Here is a 19,921-nt window from a genome sequence, read left to right on the forward strand (position 1 = left end):
AGCAAAGCCTCATCCTTCGGGATTTATTCCACCTGCCGGAAGTAAAATACAGGAAATTCATGCAGAATTTCTCATGCAGTAGGGATAAAACGTGTGATGATCAGCATTGATGCGGGGGAAGGGGGGAATAACTTGATGATCCCCTGGAGCTCCTCGTTAAGCGCTGATGATGTAGACGTCATAAGGTTCACACAAACTCAACGTGGTATGCAGGCGGGGAACACGGAATGGCCTGCTATCGCAGTACAAAAGCTTCTTCATCCTCATGCGCAATTTCGTTCATCGTAACTATCACTTTTCAAAATGTTCTGGTCAAGTGTTATCCCCTTTGCAGGGCTTTGCTCTCTGTTTCTCGACTTCGCTTCAGCACAGACAAAGTACGAAGTTCAAAAACCTCCACTTGACACCGACTGGACTTACGAGGTCGGCACCAATCCTTGGCCGGAACATCCGCGACCGCAGCTCAAGCGCGATGCTTGGAAGAGCCTGAATGGTATTTGGACATGGAGAGGCGATGGCGATCTCAGCAACCCGCCCAAAGAAGGCCCTCTGGATCGTGAGGTGCTGGTCCCAGCTTGCATCGAAAGCGCTCTGTCGGGATTGCAGATTCTTGATCAGCGCGAGTTCTGGTACCAGCGGTCCTTCGAGGTATCTGATGACTGGAAGAACCAGACCGTTCTTCTTCACTTTGAGGCCGTCGACTATAACTCAACAGTGTTTGTGAATGGGAAAGAAAAGACGACGCACATTGGGGGCTACGACCGTTTCACGGTCGACGTGACGGATGACATTAAGTTTGGAGAGTCAAATGAGCTGTAAGTCCATGATTGAGTTCCCCAGCGGTATCACGCTCTAACATCTCATCAGGCTTGTCTTTGTCAACGACCCGACGGACGATCAAGTTATCCCAATTGGCAAACAGACCTTGCGACCGAGTCACATCTTCTACCGCTCCTGCTCGGGCATCTGGCAGCAAGTCTGGCTTGAGGCCGTTCCGAAAGACTACATCACCGATCTTGACCTCACTGCGGGTGCAGATGGCCAAGGTCAGTGGTCCCCGGTCCCCGGTGTCTTATCCAACCGCTGACCATCCTATTCTAGTTACCGTAACAGTCCATACTTCTCAAGAGGCTGGCGGATCCGCCAAAGTGGTGATCGAAGGCAGCGATGGCACGGAACTGGCCTCCCATGAAGGAACGGCCGATGAAGAATTCACTTTCACCGCCAAGTCGCCTAAACTATGGTGGCCCGACTCCCCGACGCTTTACAACATCACCGTGACACTCGACGGCGGAGACACGGTACACAGTTACACCGGCTTTCGAACCATATCCAAAGGCAAAGTTGAGAATGTCACACGACCACTACTCAACGGTGAGTTTGTGTTCCAGTTCGGAACTCTTGACCAAGGTTTCTGGCCTGATGGATTGTACACGCCACCAAACAGGGAGGCCATGGTCTCTGATTTGAAGCTCCTGAAGAAGTTTGGTTTCAACATGGTTCGCAAGCACGTCAGTATAACCTCGTGATCCTAATCGCTCTTACTGACTTAAGAAGATCAAATACGAGCCTCATCTGTTTTACCAAGCATGCGACGAGCTTGGCCTGTTAGTCATTCAAGATATGCCTAGTCTTCCTGCAGACGGCAATCGTAAGCCCAACGATGCGGAACAAGCCGAGTTTCAACGACAGTTCGAGATTCTTGTGAACCAGCACAAGAGCTACACTTCAATCGTCACATGGGTATGAATAGAGACCAGTCAGGATTTTGATGATTGCTAACCGTGGCAGGTCATCTACAACGAGGGCTGGGGTCAGCGAGACGGGTCTCCTGAGAAGAGCCTGACTGAGCTGCTTCAAAAGCTTGACAAGTCAAGACTCATCAACTCTATCAGCGGATGGAATGATCATGGGTTTGGTGACTTTCACGTAGATAACCTCAAGACCTCATCGAACACTTCACTGACTCGTTTTCAGGACAATCATAACTATGCTGAACCTCAATGCGGCACGCCATTCTACTCGCAACCCAAGACTCCATATGATCCTGAGCGCATTGGCATTGCAGGCGAGTACGGTGGCATTGGTCACAACGTCTCGATTGACCAGTAAGTTTACTTCGCCAGCTTCAACTTCGCCACTAACTCATCTTGCAGCCTTTGGAACGTCAAGCAAGCCATCGATAGCATCCCCGAGACATACGAAATCAACAAGGACCTCGACTCATACAATTATCGATCCGGCGTCTTGTTTCGGGATATCCGCGAGCAGACTGAGCGGTTCGCTTGCAGCGGTGCCGTATATACCCAGACGAGCGATGTTGAAGGCGAGGTGAATGGTCTGATCACCTACGATCGTCGGTTCGTGAGGCCAGATGTTGAGAAATGGCAGAGTGAGATTGCCAGTGTATACGAGGCTGCAGCTTCTCGAGGCGGGCGTGAGTCTGGTGATAACGGGAAGAGAGCAGCTGGGTCATTGCTGGACTTGCAGTGTTTGAGTGACAACTGTTAACTTCAACCATACTTCCATGTTGCAGATCTCCTTTTAATTGAGCTCGTAGCAACTGCTGTGAATGAACAACAATGTACCGTTCAATAGCAAACACTTTTTGTCAGCAATGCCAAGGTCTCTTTGCATTAAATAGAGGCCAGTATTGATTAGTCAACAAGGTGGCGGGCGATCCTTCTCGCCACCGGTTGCCTGCTGGGACACGTCACCTGCTTTCAGACTTCACTTCTGTCAAACCGTAGTGACTTGGGCAGAACCTACATATCACAAACGAAGACTACGAAATCTTAAATTTGACAGATCCAATAATGTCATCAAACAATCACAACGAAAAGTTGCCAGCCAGTAAAGAATCCAAAATGCAACATCTCTCTCGTCCATATCGCTGACTTCAATCCAGCCTCGAATCCAGACACCGAGGACGAATGGCAGATTATAAGCAAGGAAGACACTCAACCTGATGACTTGGTAAAGGATGAGAATAAGGAAGTAGCCCAGGAGAAAAAGTCTGACAACTCGGAGAAGAGTCCAGCGGAGGAGAAGAGAGAATTAGCAAAGGCGAAATGGGAAGGCATGCAGCCGCAGAGGGGCGGCGTGTATCCTGACAGAGAAGTCAAGACACCAAGCTATCCCCAGTTCACTGGAAACTGGTAAACTAATCCTCGGTGGATATCGCATATAAAGTCTATTCAAAAAGGTTCTTGGTCCATGAATGTGCGTTCCTAGTTGACCAAGCTGGCGACGATGGAGTGACCTGTTGTAAATGCTCCAGAGCCTCTCGAACCTTGTCTTTATCTACTGGTTGGCCATCCCAATAATCGTGCATTGCACCGATCAGATACAGCTCATCACCTATCTCTGGCCAGTCTACCGAAGACTTGACACCGCCGATTGGTTTGGTTGGTTGGACGTTTCGCTCGTACTTATCACGGAATATGTGATATCGGGCTATGGCATCCCAGTTATGCCACCGCCAACGATTGTCTGATGTCGCTCTAAATGGGAGAGGACTTCGCGATGCAGTATGCTCCTCTGTATCGCCTAGAAGGAACTCGACGAATCTCTCGAACTGGTCCGTTGTGAGGGGGAATAGAGTATAGGGGCCTACTCGCCGACTGGCATGGAGGTACAGCTCGTTACACTATAGAGATGTCAGCATGTTTCGGACTAACATTTGGTACCTTAGTTCAGCATACCTCTGATTCTGATTCTCCGCGGTCGAAGACGACGACCCCACCGAATATCTTCGCTTCAGCCCAGTATCCAACAGTATCGGCATCCCCGTCGGGATATCGCCCAACCGCTGTATAAAAAGAATGGCAGAAAGCTGTCGGGTGCCGATAACCATCCCATTGACGGGTATCGTATGGTGAATCTATCCACTTTTGATAGTCTTCGTGGGTGTGGTTGGCACCATCTTGCTGATACAAGTATACCGCAATTTGATGAATAGATACAGCTAACAGCTCAAACAGTCGCAGGTGAAATGGCCTCGAATGAATGGCGGTATCTGCAAAAGCATGCAGTAACTGGAGTCAGGTGTTAGAACGACTTGTGTAAGAGCCTATCACGAGGACTAACCGGCAGTCGGAATGCCAGGCTCGTAGCAGGAAAGTCTGAACGTAACTGACGAGCTCGTTCAATCATACCAGGGCAGAGCTCAAGATGTTGAGTGGCGGGATGGCCTTCTTGAGGCCAGTGGAAGTCTTGGTACGATTCAATCGTAGGGAGCCCATCAATGATCTCCGCAAAAGTCCTTTCCGCTACGGCTGTTTCCATTACTCTCGCCAGAGCTTGCACGAATGCTTGGCGATGCCTTATTCCCAGTGCATCAATTGTAGCCATCTCCGCTGTGTCGTCAAGCATCTCTGCTGTAGCCTGTTGATAGGACGAAGAGGTAGGTTGGCTTGAAAAGAATACCCTCAGATCTGATTGCGGTTTGCCATGGATGGCAAGAGAATGGTGATGTGGAGGGGAAGCCTCAGCTTTTGGCTGAACGCAGCGGAGTTCAACCTGAGGCAGACCAAAGAATCAGGGACGGGACGAATGAGCAGCCAGGGGTACAGGAATTTACACCAAATCATACAGCTCCAATTAGTAATCATTCTTGGTTTAGATATTGTCAACCCAACAGGAGGTGATGGTGTTTCCCTCATCCCTAGAACCAAGCTCAGCAAGATCCGAAGATTTGTGCCTTAAGTGCGAATAACAAAGAGGGCGAGGCAGACTTGGCGTATATAACGCCAGCCTGTCCACAAATTATTTCTGTTCTCAGCGTTATCGAAGTTTGGAAGTTTGATTGTTCCCTGAGGCCATCGCGGTGAATGAATGTGAGTGCTTTTGTTTGCGTGACTGACAACATGGACGAGAGATCCAAACTCAATACTTATTCACTCAACCACCCTTATATATCAATTTGACTCTGTATATCCTCAGCAAAGGGAAGTGGTGCAGTGGTATCTCTCCTAAAACCTACAAACCTTCTAAACTCCGAACCTAAAATCCTAAAACTCTCTCCCTGCACCCTCCCTTTGTTTTTTGAGGTCATCAGTTCGAATTCATGTTCCCAATCATTTTTCGCGGGTTCCGAGGCTGCACCCCTTTGCAGCCAAATTGTTTATCGACTTCCTCGACAATGGCGTTGCAGGAGTTCACGGGGCCAGAGTTGTGAAACTTTTTTTCTTTGCCGAACTGCAGCGACATCTGCAAAGCAACCATGATCAACTGTATATGTTCGACACGGAGCCAAAGTGCATGTGTAGAAGAATCATCTTCTCATGTTGAGACTGTGTCTTGTCGCAGAATTCGGCTTCTCATTGAGCTCATGAGTACGAAGGACATGGTTGGGATGTCGGCAAACCATTCTCGGAATTCAAAATCGCGAAGGTGAGGCGTAGTCTAAGATTTGCATTAGTTTAGCAGGAAAACAGAAGCTCACAGGTGGCTGACGATCTCAAGCTGTACTAGAAGAAAGTCCCAGGCCCCATTCTTTAGAGTAGGCGTCCGCCTGCTTGCCCCTGTTCATCTTTCTTGATGCATCAGAAAGCCAAGCCGTTGAACAAATCCTCGTGGGTTGACAACTGGAACCTGTTCAGCTTAATCAATCTCGGGTGTATATGGGATCAGTAGTCTGTGTACCATCATGAGCAAAGGATCAAGCCAAATACACAAGTTGGGGGAGAGGTGGAAAGAAGAGGCTCTGCCGAAGTTGACAAGGAGTTCCTGGTAAGGACCGAGTAAGTTTACGCTGAGATTGCGATGAAGGTGACGCGTCAAGATGTGGCAGTGGGAAGCCACAGGCTGTAATGAAGTGGTGAATCCCCTGGTAAAGTCGGCTGTAGCAAAATGAACGTGTGCTGTCGTGCGTGTATGGATATTGACGCGGAAACATGGTGGGAAACGACACTTGCACTTGGCCAATGAGCAGTGTCGTATCCTTTTCGTCAAGACCAGGTCCATGACAGATTGCTCACCCTACTTAAGCCCGAATAGTTCAACACTTTCCCAGGGTGGGGTGAGACTAGACTGCCCAACAGGGATGAACACACTCCATTTGGCATATTCGTTAAGGATTTACTAACCAGCAGGGACCCTAGCCAGTTAAGGATGTCTCCCCCGCCCGCTTTTTTTGCAAAAGGTCCCAGATTCGAACGGGGCATTCACAGCGTGACAAAATAACGCGAACCTTTTTTGGGGGACGGATTTGACACTTCACAACTACGCGCTGCACACATAAACATGATTGTTTGAAATAATATTTTCAATGACACTATTTAACTAGAATACAGTCTTTACGAATCATTACTCGTGATCCACAGTCTTGGGCTCAATGCCGTTGTGGGTAAGAGTTGGCTCATCTCTGTCCAGATCATACATAGCATCTTCTTGAGCATCGTAATGGCGGAAGAGAGCATAAAAGATGCAGCCAGTGATGAAAGAAGAGATACCAACACCAGTGTAGAGCCACAAGAAGTTGGGGTCCTTGGCTTCAGAAACAAGTGCCTCAGCGATGGCAGATCCGAAAGCGTTGGTGAAGAGGTAGATGGACTGCACGAAGGACTTCATGCTGGGAGGGGCCTTGGTGTAGGCGTACTCGAGACCAGTGACGGAGATAAAAATCTCAGAGATACCGATGAAGATGTAGGCGGGCGTCTGGATGGCGATGTGCACGTTGTTGGGAAGCTTGGTGTTACCGTCCTGACCAGCAGCACATTCACCAGGGTGCTCGTAACAAGGTCCAGCAGAGTAGATGATGTGCTGAACGATGGCAGCATAGGCAAGGCAGAGAGCAGCGAGCCAGAAACCGATGGTGATTCGGGCAATAGGTCGAAGCTCGATACCAGCTCGGCGAAGGATGGGGTACAAGACCTTCTCGATGAGGGGAGTGAAAACCAAAATGGAGATGGGATCGAAGTTTTGCATCAGATCGTTAGGGACACCGTGACCTTGCATCTGACCAGCCTGGGTGACAAAGTTGGTAGAGAACTGTCCGTAGCAAACCCAGAAGATGGGGTAGAAGATGAAGACCTTGCAGGCACGGAGAGCGCGCTTAAGCTCGTCGACAAAGTGGTCGTTCCAGGGGACAACCTTGGTCTTTCCGTTGGCCTCGCGCCACGAGGGCTTAGCGGCATCGGTGTTGCGTGCAGCAATCATCATACCAAGAGCCTTGAAGGCATCAGTGATAATGGAGCCCTGGGGAGGGCGGTTGACAAAGGTCTTTCGGCGGAGGACCAGAGTGACGATACCGACGTTGAACATGCAGAAACACATGAGGTAGGCGGTCCAGAAACCCTTGTACTTCTCCATGAAGGGGGTAGCGAGCAGTGAGAGGGCACCGAGGTTGATGCACCAATAGAAGATCATGTAGATGCGCTGGTAGGTAATAGCAGGGTCGATGACAACGCGCTCGCCGGTCTTCTCAGTTCGAATAGCCATTCTGCGTCGCTGGTACTGATCGGCGATGAGGGGCGCAATGTTGGACTTGATACCACCGGTTCCAAGACCAATAACGATAATCGCAACGATGTATCCAGCCTTTCCAGCACCATGTTCCATAGCGACAGGTAATGATGTAGTCCAGAGGATGATGAGACCGACCCAGTAGAAACCGCAGAAGACCAAGATGGTCCTGTACTTTCCGAGGTACTGATCGGCGATGATGGCACCGAGAATGGGGGTCACGTAGCAGAACCATTGGAAGAAGAGGTTGAGACCAGTAGCAGCCTGGTGGCCCATTCCAAGACCCTTGGCACCATCTGCGCCCGTTGGGCTGTTGGAGATGTAGTTCTGGAAAAGACCCTGAGCACCATAGTAGGTGAATCGTTCCGTCAACTCGACAACAGCGATGAGGAAAGCCGAAGCAGGGAGGTTCTCTCCTACACGTCGAAGAGTCGCCTTCTCATGATCATTGGGCTCCTCGCCATCGGCAGTAGTACCAAACTCAGGATCAGAAGCATAGTGTTGCTTGTCGAGAGACTTCTTCTCATCAATAGAAGGGGCGATATAGCCACCAGCGAGATCAGTCTTCTTCTCGGCGGCGGGCACGCGCTCACCTAACTCCTCGTGGAGCCTGCATTGCATGAGATTAGCAAGGGTACGAAATAAGCTTGAATAGAGTTTGCGACATACTCGGCGGCCAAATCCTCGTGATTCTGGGCCATGTTGCAGACGACGTACGTCGATGAGACTCGATGGGATGAAAAAAGTTTTCACTGTCACGGATGCAACAAGGGACAAGGCGAGTCGATTGATGATGAAAGGGAGGAGAGGATGGGAGCAAACGAAGAGTAATAAAAATACCAAGATCTGGAGACGTTTAATAAATATTCTGTCATGGAAACACGGTCGACTCCATCTTGTACGCCACGAGATGCCACACCTCGACCGAAGCCATGCCCGTTGCTGTAAAACATCCGACCATCAGAGTGAGGAACCTTTGTAACGGCCCGGATATGGCTATGGAGCATCGAAGCAACGGGCAACTCGAGGTGGCCAATGGCTATGACCGTGTGGCGTGCTCCGAGTGCTTCTGCAAAATTTCGAGAAACATGAGCCATGTCTAAAATGCCGAAGATCCGAGTCAACCCCTGTCTCGTACGAGCGACGGTGACACCCCAAGTGGAGGCTCCGGCCGTAAAGAACAGTACTGTAAAGCACCCCCACAGAAACAGCCGAGTCTAGTGGCGCGAGGGAATTGTACGGATTTGTGATCCATTCTCTACCAAAATTGACTGTGACTGTCATTATCGCGATGTCGCTCTCCGGACACGGCGAATCCGCTTGTATGACTCTGTAATATACTACATGATCACGTTATGCTTGTCAATTTCGCAAAGCCAAGACATTGTCTTGAGTTGTACCGTGTGATATTGGAGGATCAACAGAACTTCACTTATCATTAAAGATCGGCATAAACTCGTATCAAGCTTACCACAAGAGGTAAAGCCCAATGTCCTCCAAACACCCACAGGCTAAATAAAAAAAAAGTTCCGCGGCAACTTCTCTCCCAAGCGCGTGGTAACGTAACAATCGCAGTGTCCGTCCGCGACTAACGTTAAAGGGAGAGGGAGACCCAGAAACCCTGAATCCACCCGCCACTGATAATACTGCAGCACGTACATACAGTACGTACGGACGGGCCAATCGACGAGACAAAGGGCGCGCGAGTCGGGAATGACGGCTGGCTATCTCAGGCACCGTCAGTAATCTTTACCCAACAGGAAGGTCATTACTCAATCACTCAAGGCCTCCCCGCAAATCATCTGTGCAAAGTTTATCTCAGACAAGAAGCTCGTCCAAACAGCGCGCTACAAATTGTCATATGACGTACAACCCTCAAGTAAGAACGTGAGCCCATTCCCTTTAGAGGAAACTCGACGAGTGAAATAGGGTTATCTAGAGTGATAATACCGTGATAATCTGCTAGCCAGCTTCTCGATACGGAATGACATGGTCTTTTGCGATATTGGCTATTGGCCTTGTTGTCGCAGGATGCTCTTCAAAAGTTCATCAATCATGATGGGTAAGCGACATGGTCCATCACATCACATCGCATCTTATCTCCGGTCATTTCCAAGGCCAAGCCGGCAGCAACCGCCATTTTCCCTTGGCAATTTCTTCCCTACCTGCCTACCTACTCTTGTGCCGCATTTCGCCTCAGCTGATTCAATTGCCATCCTGTCTCCCGATGGTGTTGCTATCGCCATCTCATCCCGTAACGTTGTCAACCTCCAGACGGCGACACCACTATTACCTAAAATCAAGAGATCGTCGCGACGCCGCTTATCTCCTAACCCCATTCTCCATTCCTGTCAACTGCACCCCATGTTTTCCTCATCTCCATCTCCATTTCTCAACGGAGTGAGGCCTGAGGCTAATGCATGGGGTAGCAGTTCGCCGTGTGTCAAGAAAATCAAGGAAGGCGGCCGATTGCAACCCCCCATGTCTAGTAAGCTTCAGAGGCTGCATGAAGGCCAATCACGCCCCTCGCCGTATTTCCGTGAACGCGTTGGTTTTTCCTGGGGTTTCACGGGGTTCAGCTGGATGGGATGGTGGCGGACTAGGACAGGTTTGGTTGTTGGAGAGAGAGCCTCAAAAAGCCTTGAAAAACCTTGAAAAACCGTAAAACCATATCTCATTGCCGAGGTGCCGAGGTTGGGGAAGAGTTTTAAGAATGAGATTAGGGAGGGCGGGATCTAAAAAGGCAAAATAGACGCGTCCGAGGTTGCGAAAATGGTCGTATTCAGGGTAGGTCAGATGATACCTCGCGCTGAGTAAAGTCAGCAATGGCGATGCCTCGTCACAAGACCTCTTGACTCAATTCAGGAGAAATTGGCTCTCTTGTGGCAGATTTCAAATTATACTAGATATTTTACAGTAAATATATCGTTATAAATAGCGTTTTGGCTTTCGCGACGGTTAATTCGCAACGTCTGTTCAAACTTTATGCGTAACCCGTTGATTTCACTCGCGAACCATAAACTCGAGCAGCATTTCGTATCATGGCAAATTCCTGTACTATTTTGAGAGCGCGATACATTTAAATGACGATTGAAACTATATACTTTAACTTTTATATGTCACCATATGACCAGTTCAATTAAGACAAGTTTAATACGTCTTTCAGCACACGCAACGCCCCAAAGAGCTCATTGTCGTGATATCGCCTCGCCACAACCTGCAAATTAACAGGCGCACCCCCAAAATCACCCTCCTCCCACAAATCTCTAACTCGTCGACAAGCACCGCTCAGCGGAACATAGCCCGTATCGTAAACTTCCCCAGATTCAGCCCTAATTGGCGAGGGAATAACCGCTCCCGGGTAGTCGACAAGGTTGTAGAGCGAGGTGTACGTCCAGTAGAAGGCCGTGTCGTGCGCACACGCTGGCCCTACGAACGACGGGCCGATAATGACATCCACATCCTGCTCATTCCAGCTTTTGGCAAAAGCAAGTCGGAAATCGTCTCGCTCTTTGTGGACGGCTGTAAGATCTACGGCGGTGTGCATGCCCCGGGGCTCTGCGTCTTTGTAGATCCATTCTGTAAGAGGGTGAAGAGGTTCCCCGGATGGGATTATGCCGTTTTTGGTGAGATGGCCGCCGTCGGGCCAGTACAGTCTCCGGACTTGGTTCCATGCTTCTTCTGCACCCAAGACTTTGAACTCTTTCAACTCGATGAGATTGGCAAACTTGCTATCGGACAGAAGGTTCCTGGCCCACGAAATTGCCCTCTTCACCGGCGGTTGAGGCTCGATGAAGCCATCGTTGCTGATGATGCCAACCTTGAGGCGCCGATTGAACTGCCTTTCAAGACCAGCCCACGGAATCGGAACGACGTTTGGATCTGAAAGGTAAGGCTTCGAAGAAAGGACACATTTCATGAAAAGGTCCATGTCTCTCAAGGAGCGACACATAGGTCCCGTCGACAGAGGGATGTTTAGCACGGCTGGAGGCGGAGCGCCTTTGATGTACCCCCTTGTCGGCAAGACATTCGATGTGGCCTTGAAGCCATAGATACCACAAAAGGCAGATGGGCCACGAATGCTCCCACCAATGTCAGTCCCAATCCCTAAGATCGAGCCTTTCATCGCAATCAGCGCAGATTCACCTCCCGTCGAGCCGCCAGCAGACAGATGAATGTTGAAAGGGTTCAGGACTCTTCCCCAATGGGAGTCACTCTCAAGATGCATCAGCGATTGAGGCTGGTTGGTTTTGCAGTAAATGACGGCACCTTGGGCACGCAAGATTGACACGATGTCTGCATCTTGGTCGTCGTCGCTGATACTGATAAAACAGCCCTGAGAGGAAGAGGTCCCGGCAACTTGGATGTGATCTTTGATGCTTATTGGCAAGCCATGCAAGGGACCGATAGGCTTCCCGTGAGCCTCGAAATATGCATCGAGCTTTTGAGATTGTTCGATGGCCTCTTCCATGAACCATTGTGTCAAGCAGCATGTGAGCTGATGCGCAATGATGGAACGCTTGCAGAATGCCCGTGCAACGGCTACTGCGGTGTGTTTTCGACGTGCGATTGCCTCAAGAAGGCCGACAGCATCATAATCCTCAGTGATAATGATCTCTTCTGGAGATAAAATGCCACATGTTGTTGGGATCGTGGACACGTCTGTTGGAGGGTTCTGTATAATCTTCAAAGGCAGCTGCAGCTCCCCCGGGACCTTCGCTGCAAATGCTTCAAGTAACGCAGCCCTCTTCTCTTCGAACTCGGGAGTGCCGAGAGGTACAGGCTTCACCTGTACAACAGGAAGCCCTGGGAGCATCTCTGTGACCAAGAGTCTAGATTCGAGGGACTTCAAGTTGTGGGTGGTGACACTTGAGGAGTCTTTGGAAGAACCTGATGGGGGGGCTGAAGAAGAAGAGGCAAAAGTCATGGTCGAAGGATGTATTTGCGTGACAAAACATTTGCCACGAAATCATGGCGAGGAGGACAATGAGGAGATGGTGCAGCTGTGATGATCCAGCTGATATATGTCAAGTCTTGGCCTAGGAGTTCTCGAACCCCGGACCCCTTGGTCTTTACTCGATGCCCTATTCTTTAGCTGTTTGCACTGCTGATTTCCCAGCCAAAACAAAGCTCGGACCATGGGTCAAAACAAACTCCAGTCGACAGCTGTCTTGCAAGCTTGTCGTTGGCTCACGATACCATCCACTTCTGACCACCCAAACAACCAATCCGATACAAACATTTTCCAAATTCCCATTGTTGACATCCAACTGTACCAAATCGATCAACCTTGGCTTCCCGAAGCTTCAGGTGACCAGTTGGAATAATTTGCGAGGCGTCCACCAACATGTCCCAAGGCCCTTTCGCTTCGTGGAACAATCCTTAGCGGCGTTTCCATTGTTCTTCTAGCTTCGACCACCAACAACAACAGCAACAGCAATCATGTCCGGCTTGATATACTTACCGGGCGAAGAACGTCGTATTGCACCGCTATTATTGCTGATTCCCCCTTCTTCATCTGGTGACACAGATGCGGAGGATGAGCATATAAGACGTTGCATAGAGCCACATCGCACAGAGCCACATCGCACAGAGCCACGTCGCACAGAGCCCCGTCCATTGGTGCCCGAATTGAACAAGTCTTACTACCCTCCCCTCAGGCCATCTTCTTTTTGTACACTTCGATTGCCTTCGCCCGAGCCGCAGACAATGGTGAACGTTGTGGTGGAAAACCCCATTCCTGGGACTATCTTTCTTGTTGACCTCAATCGCAACTTGCGTCTTCGTCATGCAGGTGGAGGTGACGGCGACATCGTCCTTGATCCTGCCCCAAGCGACGACCCAGAGGATCCTCTGAATTGGACTCCTCGTCGCAAAGTCCTTGCTTTGATCTGTCAGAACCTGTGAGTCTGTTGTCTTACTGTGAATATCTTTTGCTGACTTTGAAAGTTACACCTGGTTCACGGGCATGTCTGTTGCCACTGTGTACTCAGTCCTCGTCCCGCTCGCGCAGCAGTCCAAGGTTTCAATTCAGACGCTCAACGAGGGAACTGGATATATGTACCTTCTATTGGGCTGGGGTTTGTTGTTTTGGCAACCCTTCTCGCTGCGATATGGCAAGCGTTTGACCTACCTCGTATCTGTCCTTGGAGCCATCGTAAGTCAATCCCAATGCGTTCATCACAAGCAATAGCTGACAAGTATGATCAGGGAACAAGCGTTTGGAGGTAATTCTTTTAAGTGATGCGATACTGGAATGTGACTTTACTGACTGATCGTAGCGCACACGTCTCAAGCAACGGAGAATGGATCGCCAAATGCATCATCCAAGGCTTCTTCATCGCACCCATTGAAGCCCTGCCTGAGATCTCAATCACTGACCTCGTAAGTACTGCCTCAAGCCTTCATTGTAAGCGAGTGACTGACAATGCCCAGTACTTCACTCACCAACGTGGAACCTACATGGGCATCTACGCCCTTGCCCTAGCCGGCAGCAACTACTTCGCGCCGGTCATATGTGGCTTCATTGCCGAGTATCAAGGCTGGAAATGGGTGTTCTACTGGCCTGCTATCTTCCTCTCATTCGTCTTCGTGTTTCTCTTCTTCTTCATGGAAGAAACCAATTACAATCGTGTCGCCCGACAAGTCGACCATGTACCATTCAGTCCGTCCCGATTGATCGTTGAGAACAACGGCAAGACCGAAGAAAAGGATGCTGACGCTGGGGGATCTGAGGTCAGAGAGGCTGACGAGGCGAACGTCCAATATGCCAAACCGAGAACGTTCTTGCAGAAGTTGTCGCTTTGGCAACCTACCCCAAGCCAGAGTATGGCTCGTCACGCTGGACGCTCGCTTCAGTACCTCAGTTGGCCTGTCATCTTTTTCGCTGGCTTCTCGTACGGCTCGTATCTTATCTGGTTCAACGTCCTCAATGCGACAGCATCTATCATCCTGTCAGGCCCCGGGTATGGCTTCAAGCCGTCAATGGTCGGACTGAGCTACCTGTCCTGCTGTCTGGGTACCATTATCGCTGCCATTCTCGCAGGACGATTGAGCGACTGGCTTACTATCAAACTCGCACGCCGCAACAATGGTATCATGGAAGCCGAGCACCGTCTGTGGCCGCTGGCGATCTGTGTAATTGGCGTTCCGGCATCCTTGATCCTCTGGGGCGTCGGCGCGCAACACGGCGTTCACTGGTTCGGCCTCATTTTCGCCATGTGCACTTTGTCTGTGACGAGTGTCATGGGGCTTATCATCAGTATAAACTACTTGATTGATAGCTACTATGAACTCAGTGGTGATGCGATTGTTACGATTATTTTAGTTCGCAACACCATGTCTTTTGCTATTAGTTATGGGTAAGTTTCCGTCCGCTTAGGAGATCAGCAGCCACTAACTAACAACCAACAGCATCACACCCTGGATCACCAACATGGGCTATCAGAATTGTTTCATCTCAGCTGCATTTATCGCTTTGGCCGCTTGTTCTGCTTGCTTCGTCATGATCAGGTTTGGTAAATTGCTTCGACAGCGAAGCGCCCCCCGGTATAAAGAATTGGTTGATGACGACAAGAGGGTCGCAGGAATTGCTACGTGATGGAGGGTTTGGCAACACGCACAATTGAATAACGAGAATTGGCCGTATATACGATTAGTCAATTATGTATGATTAGTATTGTCGTGAATAATGATTCGTATAATCTAGTTTCCCATGTCCGCGTCCCATGCCCTCCCGTCTAAGCAATCTTGATGCCAACCAGATGATGCGTTCATCTAAAACATGGCGGCAGCGGCCAGGATAGCAGCAGCAAGAGCACCAACGCTGGCCTTGGTCTTAGCACCGATATTACCGGAGTCGCCAGTTGCGCTCGCCGAAGCACCTGTCGCCGTGGAAGTCTTGTCACCACTGCCGCCCTTTCCACTGCTCCCACTTCCGCTACCACTACCACTACCGCTTCCACCACTGCCCGAGCCCCCAGAGCCAGAGCCAGCGCTTGACTTGACACCACTCTCGTTTCCAACTCGAACGTTATTCACAGTCAGAGGCGATGGCTTGTCGCCACACTTCTGCGTGACCTGCACCTCAGGCTTGTCCGAAGACTGGATGCCGCTGCTGGTAACGTCCTGGAACTGGCCATTGTTGGTATACAGCGGTTCCTCATAGACGTTCTGCCCGCCAGCCTGGATCTGCAGTGTACAGTCGGTCTTGTCGGCTCGTCGTCGGAGTTTCGCGCTGCTGGGCTCGCCGACAAGGATGGATGCGACAATGTAGATGAGCTCGTCCGTATTCAATTCATCGTCGCTGTCGACGGCGACGCTGAAAGTTGCTTGACCGTTGGCGGGGGCGCTCAATTTACTGGGGCCAGAGTTAGTGGAGTTAGCGGACAGGGAAGCTTTGGGGACTTACATGGCGTCCTTGCCGTCAACCTTGACGAGTTGAGCGTTTTCGCCAATTGTAGCGTTCTTGAGATCGACTTCGACTACGGTGCCTGTGCTTGTGGGAGCAGAGCTGGATGTAGCTGTCGCAGTGGCTGTGTCGGTCGAGTCATCGTCGTCGGTCTCGGACGCTGTAGCTGTCGCGTCGGCATCTGTGGCAGTAGCTTTAATCGCTGTTAGCTTGCGTGTCTGAAAGGTCGTCGGCTTTCATCTCACCATCTGCTGTCGCTGTACCTTCAGCTGTTGAGGCATCTTCGTCATCATCGCTCGCTGTCGCGGTGGGTTGCTCGCCGCCACCTGAAGCTTGGGAAGCTTCATCTGATGGTTGAGCAGCTGTTGGTTCTGGGCCATTTGTGGCAGATGGAACGCTATCTGCATCTGTCGGTTGTGCGTCTCCGTCATCGCCAGCATCTGAGGGTTGGTCTTGTGCAGGATTCGAGGGCTCAGCAGCAGGCGCTGATGGTTCTGGTTGAGAAATGGCCGAAGGCGCTGCGTCTTGATCTGGAACGACTGTTTGAGCCAGGCCGTTTACAGCCAAAAGGCCAAGAATGAGGCTGCCAGCGAAGCGCATGTCGACGGTTGTTTGCGGGTGTAACCTTTGCTTCCCTGTCGTGTTCAAGGTATCTTCAACTTTAACTTCTTGCAGATGTTCAAGTAGTATCGTGAGAGATCTGCAGAAAAATGAAGATTTCAGCTCGCGCTGAAAGAAGCTTGTTTATTATACCTGAGCTAAGCTCCCTCCCTTGATCTCTAAACCTTGCCGCTGGTTCAGGTGGTGGCACTGTCGTGGCTTTGCTGGTCCAGACTTTCGGAGCCCTGCAGCTGAGCTGTTAGGCCAGCCACTCAGGCGCCAGCTTTGCCGTATCGGGGCTGTGTTTAGCGCTAGAAACAACTGTCGTGTACAGAAATAGCTTCACCTTCGTCAGTGCACCACGGGAGACCCGACGTGTCTCCAGCTCTATACGAGAGCTGTCAGCAATATAACCAGTCGTCATTCCACCCAGTATTGACGATGGACCCTCGGGTATTTATGATAATTTTGTGCTTACAGGTTAAGCTTAAATGCCCAATTTGGACTACCGAATTTATGCCTTGCTTAATGTTGAGAATAGCTTCAATAGTGCACGCCACTAGAGGCCGCCGCGAGACCAGCTGGAAGGCTAAGCATTTTAGTTAGTCATGGCACATTCCGTTCTTATTCCAGCCCTGGCAGCCATTGTAGTCACTGATCGAAAATTGACGATTGCGGCTGAGCAGCCATGCCTTTTCGTTACTTAGTCAAGATCGCTATCCTAATCAATTGGAATTCGGAAACGGGACAAGCTTCAGGTGTTTCGGTATCTTCCGACAAAATGGCAATTGTATTTCACGACGACAGGCAGTACTTTGACCCTGGTTATTCCCTTGAAGACCGATTTTGAGGACCTGTGGTTGGATCGAAGGCTTAGGATACGTCTTCAGACGATGCCTCTTCCAACCCAAGATCGTGGTCCGACAAAATCTGGGGCGGGAAACGCGGCCCCAGCATCCCGTCCTCCAGCTTTTCCTTTTCTCAATTCTCTCCGATTCTATCAATCTCCTCTGTTCTTCCGTTCGAACGAGAGGCAGAGGCAACAAACCCTTGTAGGAGGGATGGTGCTCCAATTTTCCCCAAACATCACTGAGCTCAGCTTGGTGTTTGCTGATGGTCCCTCATTGAGGACTAGCCTCAGAGTCCGGGGCTTGTAGTTGGGCATCGCGCTGAGACGAAGACATGCTGAAAGTCTAGAGTTTTTTGAGGCTAGGTATTTAATGAAAGAAGTTTAAGATAATTCGTGTGAGAAAAATGTTGAATAAATATCGAAATCTGTTCCGCTGCGCCAGCTTCCATGTATGATAGTGGTCGAATCATGTACAGCCTTTCAACTTCCTCCAAAGGTGACTCACTTCAAGGACTTTGGTGCTATCCTCAGTTGTAGGGGCACCGTCCTTCGCTGGGGTCAGATGCGGGTATCAGCAGGGGTCTTTGGCCAGCGAACGAATCAGATCGATGGCAGGTCAAGTCAGCTTGAAGATGTTGTCCATCTCCTCGATTTTCGGAGTGACACAGCTGCCGTTCCTCAAGTTCGCATTAGTTGGTGTGATTGATGAAAAACTTTTGATGGACTCGATGGTCGTTAGGAAGCTGCTTGAGGAAGTGATAGCAATGGCTGATTCTCAGTTCACAAGCAGAATCTTGGGCAAGGAAGCCAAACTGACTTACATACCGCCTCTAGAAAGCCAATATGGATTAAGAACGAAAAGCTAAAAAGAAAGGGAAGTGTTCTATAGACGAGCCCCTACAACCAGAGAAGGGATATCGGCAGAGACTCAGGCATGCAACCAGGTATAACAGTTTCAACAGAGCCACGGAACAAGCATAAGAAAAGGACAATGTACTTTATAGGCAAATACTGACTCGCCAGCATGGCTCCTAGCTTGGAGGTTATCGCTGACCCTCTGGAGGAAGGTGAGAGCTGTGCTAATTGCAAACTGGAACACTATTGGGTTTGGCAACACTGTTGCTTGGATTCGTCTGGCTGCAACCATTCGCAAAACCTAAAGCAGTATCATCGACAGCCGCATTGAAAGCAGCTCCGCAATTGGGGTCACTATCGAGGTTAGCATCAACTCCCTATCCTTTGAAAAGAAAACTCACCTGGCACCGCCGGAGGCGGAGTTGAAGTACGAGCAGATATCGTGAGAGAAGCAATCTTGCGTATAGACGTTGCCAACAGCAGTGCCGCTGCACCCGGCTCCGCATCTTCCGTTACAAGAGTAACTTTTCGAATCAGCGTTGTGTTCTTAAAGAAGACGGTAGCCACAAAACTTACTCTCCTGATCCGGAAGGGTTGGCACCGTAGTTGCTACCAACAACACCCGTGAAAGTACATTTCTTCCCAGCACTATTGGTCCATGAGGCAGTGGCTGTTTGGCCAACTTTGAGACATGTAATTGCTCGCTTCTCCAGAGTTGGCGAGGCGATGGAAAAGCTGGCAAGAAGTAGGACAACAAGAGAACCGCGCATGATGGGCAGATGATTGAGAACCAGATGCTGTACTGAACCTAAGGCTTTCTTTACCAATTACTATCCCAAGAATACTTCTTTTATACAAAATCATAGTCACATCGCTCATTTTGGTAGTATATTCTGTCATCGGAGGTGTATCTTGTTCTGGAAAGTAGCGGAGATACTTTCGGAGAATCGCTTCTCAGCCATTGGTTCGGAATGCGAACGTGACTACTATTATCCTAACAGGAGCTCAGTCTAAGCTTTTACAGCCTTGTTTCAAGTACCAAACGCTGTACTTGAAACAGTAATAGCTATGCGTCTCGGAGAAAAGTTCGGCGTCGCCACGAGCATCACGAGTGTAGGCCCCAACCCTTTATATTTCGGATGGAGCTTGTCCGTGGCCGTAAGGGGATGACCGCAGAGTACTCCAACTCAGTCTTCCTTTGTTACTTGGCCCCTGGAGGTGCAGCGTCCGGGGACGGATGTGCCTCCGATGGCAGACGAAGCCATTGGCTGTATATCTTGAGATACCCTTAAGACATGTCTGAGACACGGCATCAATTCGAGACCTTAACTCCAGATCAATCTAGTAACACTTGGAAACCGCATCTATGACGTCTATGATTCCTAAATACCAAGATTGTAAGACACGGGATCACGAACGAACATCCATTGGCGGATCTCATTCAGACCGTGGCTATTGCCCCAATAGACATCCCAGATCTCGAATATGGAGATCATTGTTTGAGACAAGGCTGAAGCTAAATACTCTCATGGAGCAAGAGATCTTCAAATCTTCAGGCAAATATATCGGGCCTAGTTCCCACTAAATTCAAATTGGATTAACTGTCGAGTTCTCTTCTCTTTCTTAGGTACCCTGATAGGGTCATCACTGGAATGGTCATCTTTACTTCCTACGGGAAGACCCGCATCCGTGCCGTGCCGACTCGAGCTCGTCCACTACGCGATCATCCGGGGAGCCGG

At 49.9% G+C, this 19,921-nt stretch overlaps 7 protein-coding genes across 7 annotated transcripts; 2 read left to right on the top strand and 5 right to left on the bottom strand.

Annotated features, from left to right (window-relative positions):
- Positions 1-303: 303 nt before the first annotated feature.
- On the top strand, positions 304-3,162 carry FSUBG_4069 (beta-galactosidase; the record flags this gene model as incomplete). The annotated part of the gene is made up of 7 exons (XM_036682018.1): positions 304-815; positions 868-1,046; positions 1,102-1,511; positions 1,558-1,743; positions 1,792-2,108; positions 2,157-2,437; positions 2,909-3,162. 7 exons carry the CDS (start codon positions 304-306, stop codon positions 3,160-3,162), a joined length of 2,139 nt encoding a protein of 712 aa, XP_036540376.1.
- Positions 3,163-3,193: 31 nt separating this feature from the next.
- FSUBG_4070 (uncharacterized protein) lies at positions 3,194-4,374 on the bottom strand (the record flags this gene model as incomplete). Its single annotated transcript, XM_036682020.1, has 3 exons — positions 3,194-3,649; positions 3,705-4,037; positions 4,090-4,374. 3 exons carry the CDS (start codon positions 4,372-4,374, stop codon positions 3,194-3,196), a joined length of 1,074 nt encoding a protein of 357 aa, XP_036540377.1.
- Positions 4,375-6,309: 1,935 nt separating this feature from the next.
- On the bottom strand, positions 6,310-8,168 carry FSUBG_4071 (proton-dependent oligopeptide transporter POT family; the record flags this gene model as incomplete). The annotated part of the gene is made up of 2 exons (XM_036682021.1): positions 6,310-8,077; positions 8,137-8,168. The coding sequence occupies 2 exons, from the start codon at positions 8,166-8,168 to the stop codon at positions 6,310-6,312; spliced, it is 1,800 nt and encodes a 599-aa protein (XP_036540378.1).
- A 2,438-nt stretch (positions 8,169-10,606) lies between these two features.
- FSUBG_4072 (general amidase) lies at positions 10,607-12,394 on the bottom strand (the record flags this gene model as incomplete). Its single annotated transcript, XM_036682022.1, has 1 exon — positions 10,607-12,394. One exon carries the CDS (start codon positions 12,392-12,394, stop codon positions 10,607-10,609), a length of 1,788 nt encoding a protein of 595 aa, XP_036540379.1.
- Positions 12,395-12,909: 515 nt separating this feature from the next.
- FSUBG_4073 (transporter HOL1) lies at positions 12,910-15,067 on the top strand (the record flags this gene model as incomplete). Its single annotated transcript, XM_036682023.1, has 7 exons — positions 12,910-13,370; positions 13,417-13,624; positions 13,678-13,694; positions 13,749-13,851; positions 13,903-14,696; positions 14,751-14,828; positions 14,881-15,067. 7 exons carry the CDS (start codon positions 12,910-12,912, stop codon positions 15,065-15,067), a joined length of 1,848 nt encoding a protein of 615 aa, XP_036540380.1.
- Positions 15,068-15,243: 176 nt separating this feature from the next.
- On the bottom strand, positions 15,244-16,477 carry FSUBG_4074 (uncharacterized protein; the record flags this gene model as incomplete). The annotated part of the gene is made up of 3 exons (XM_036682024.1): positions 15,244-15,826; positions 15,878-16,070; positions 16,123-16,477. 3 exons carry the CDS (start codon positions 16,475-16,477, stop codon positions 15,244-15,246), a joined length of 1,131 nt encoding a protein of 376 aa, XP_036540381.1.
- A 1,929-nt stretch (positions 16,478-18,406) lies between these two features.
- On the bottom strand, positions 18,407-18,952 carry FSUBG_4075 (uncharacterized protein; the record flags this gene model as incomplete). Its single annotated transcript, XM_036682025.1, has 3 exons — positions 18,407-18,536; positions 18,584-18,688; positions 18,759-18,952. 3 exons carry the CDS (start codon positions 18,950-18,952, stop codon positions 18,407-18,409), a joined length of 429 nt encoding a protein of 142 aa, XP_036540382.1.
- Between the last annotated feature and the right edge of the window lie 969 nt (positions 18,953-19,921).

Source organism: Fusarium subglutinans (assembly GCF_013396075.1).
Source record: "Fusarium subglutinans strain NRRL 66333 chromosome Unknown NRRL66333_c0000036, whole genome shotgun sequence".
NCBI lineage: Eukaryota > Fungi > Ascomycota > Sordariomycetes > Hypocreales > Nectriaceae > Fusarium > Fusarium subglutinans.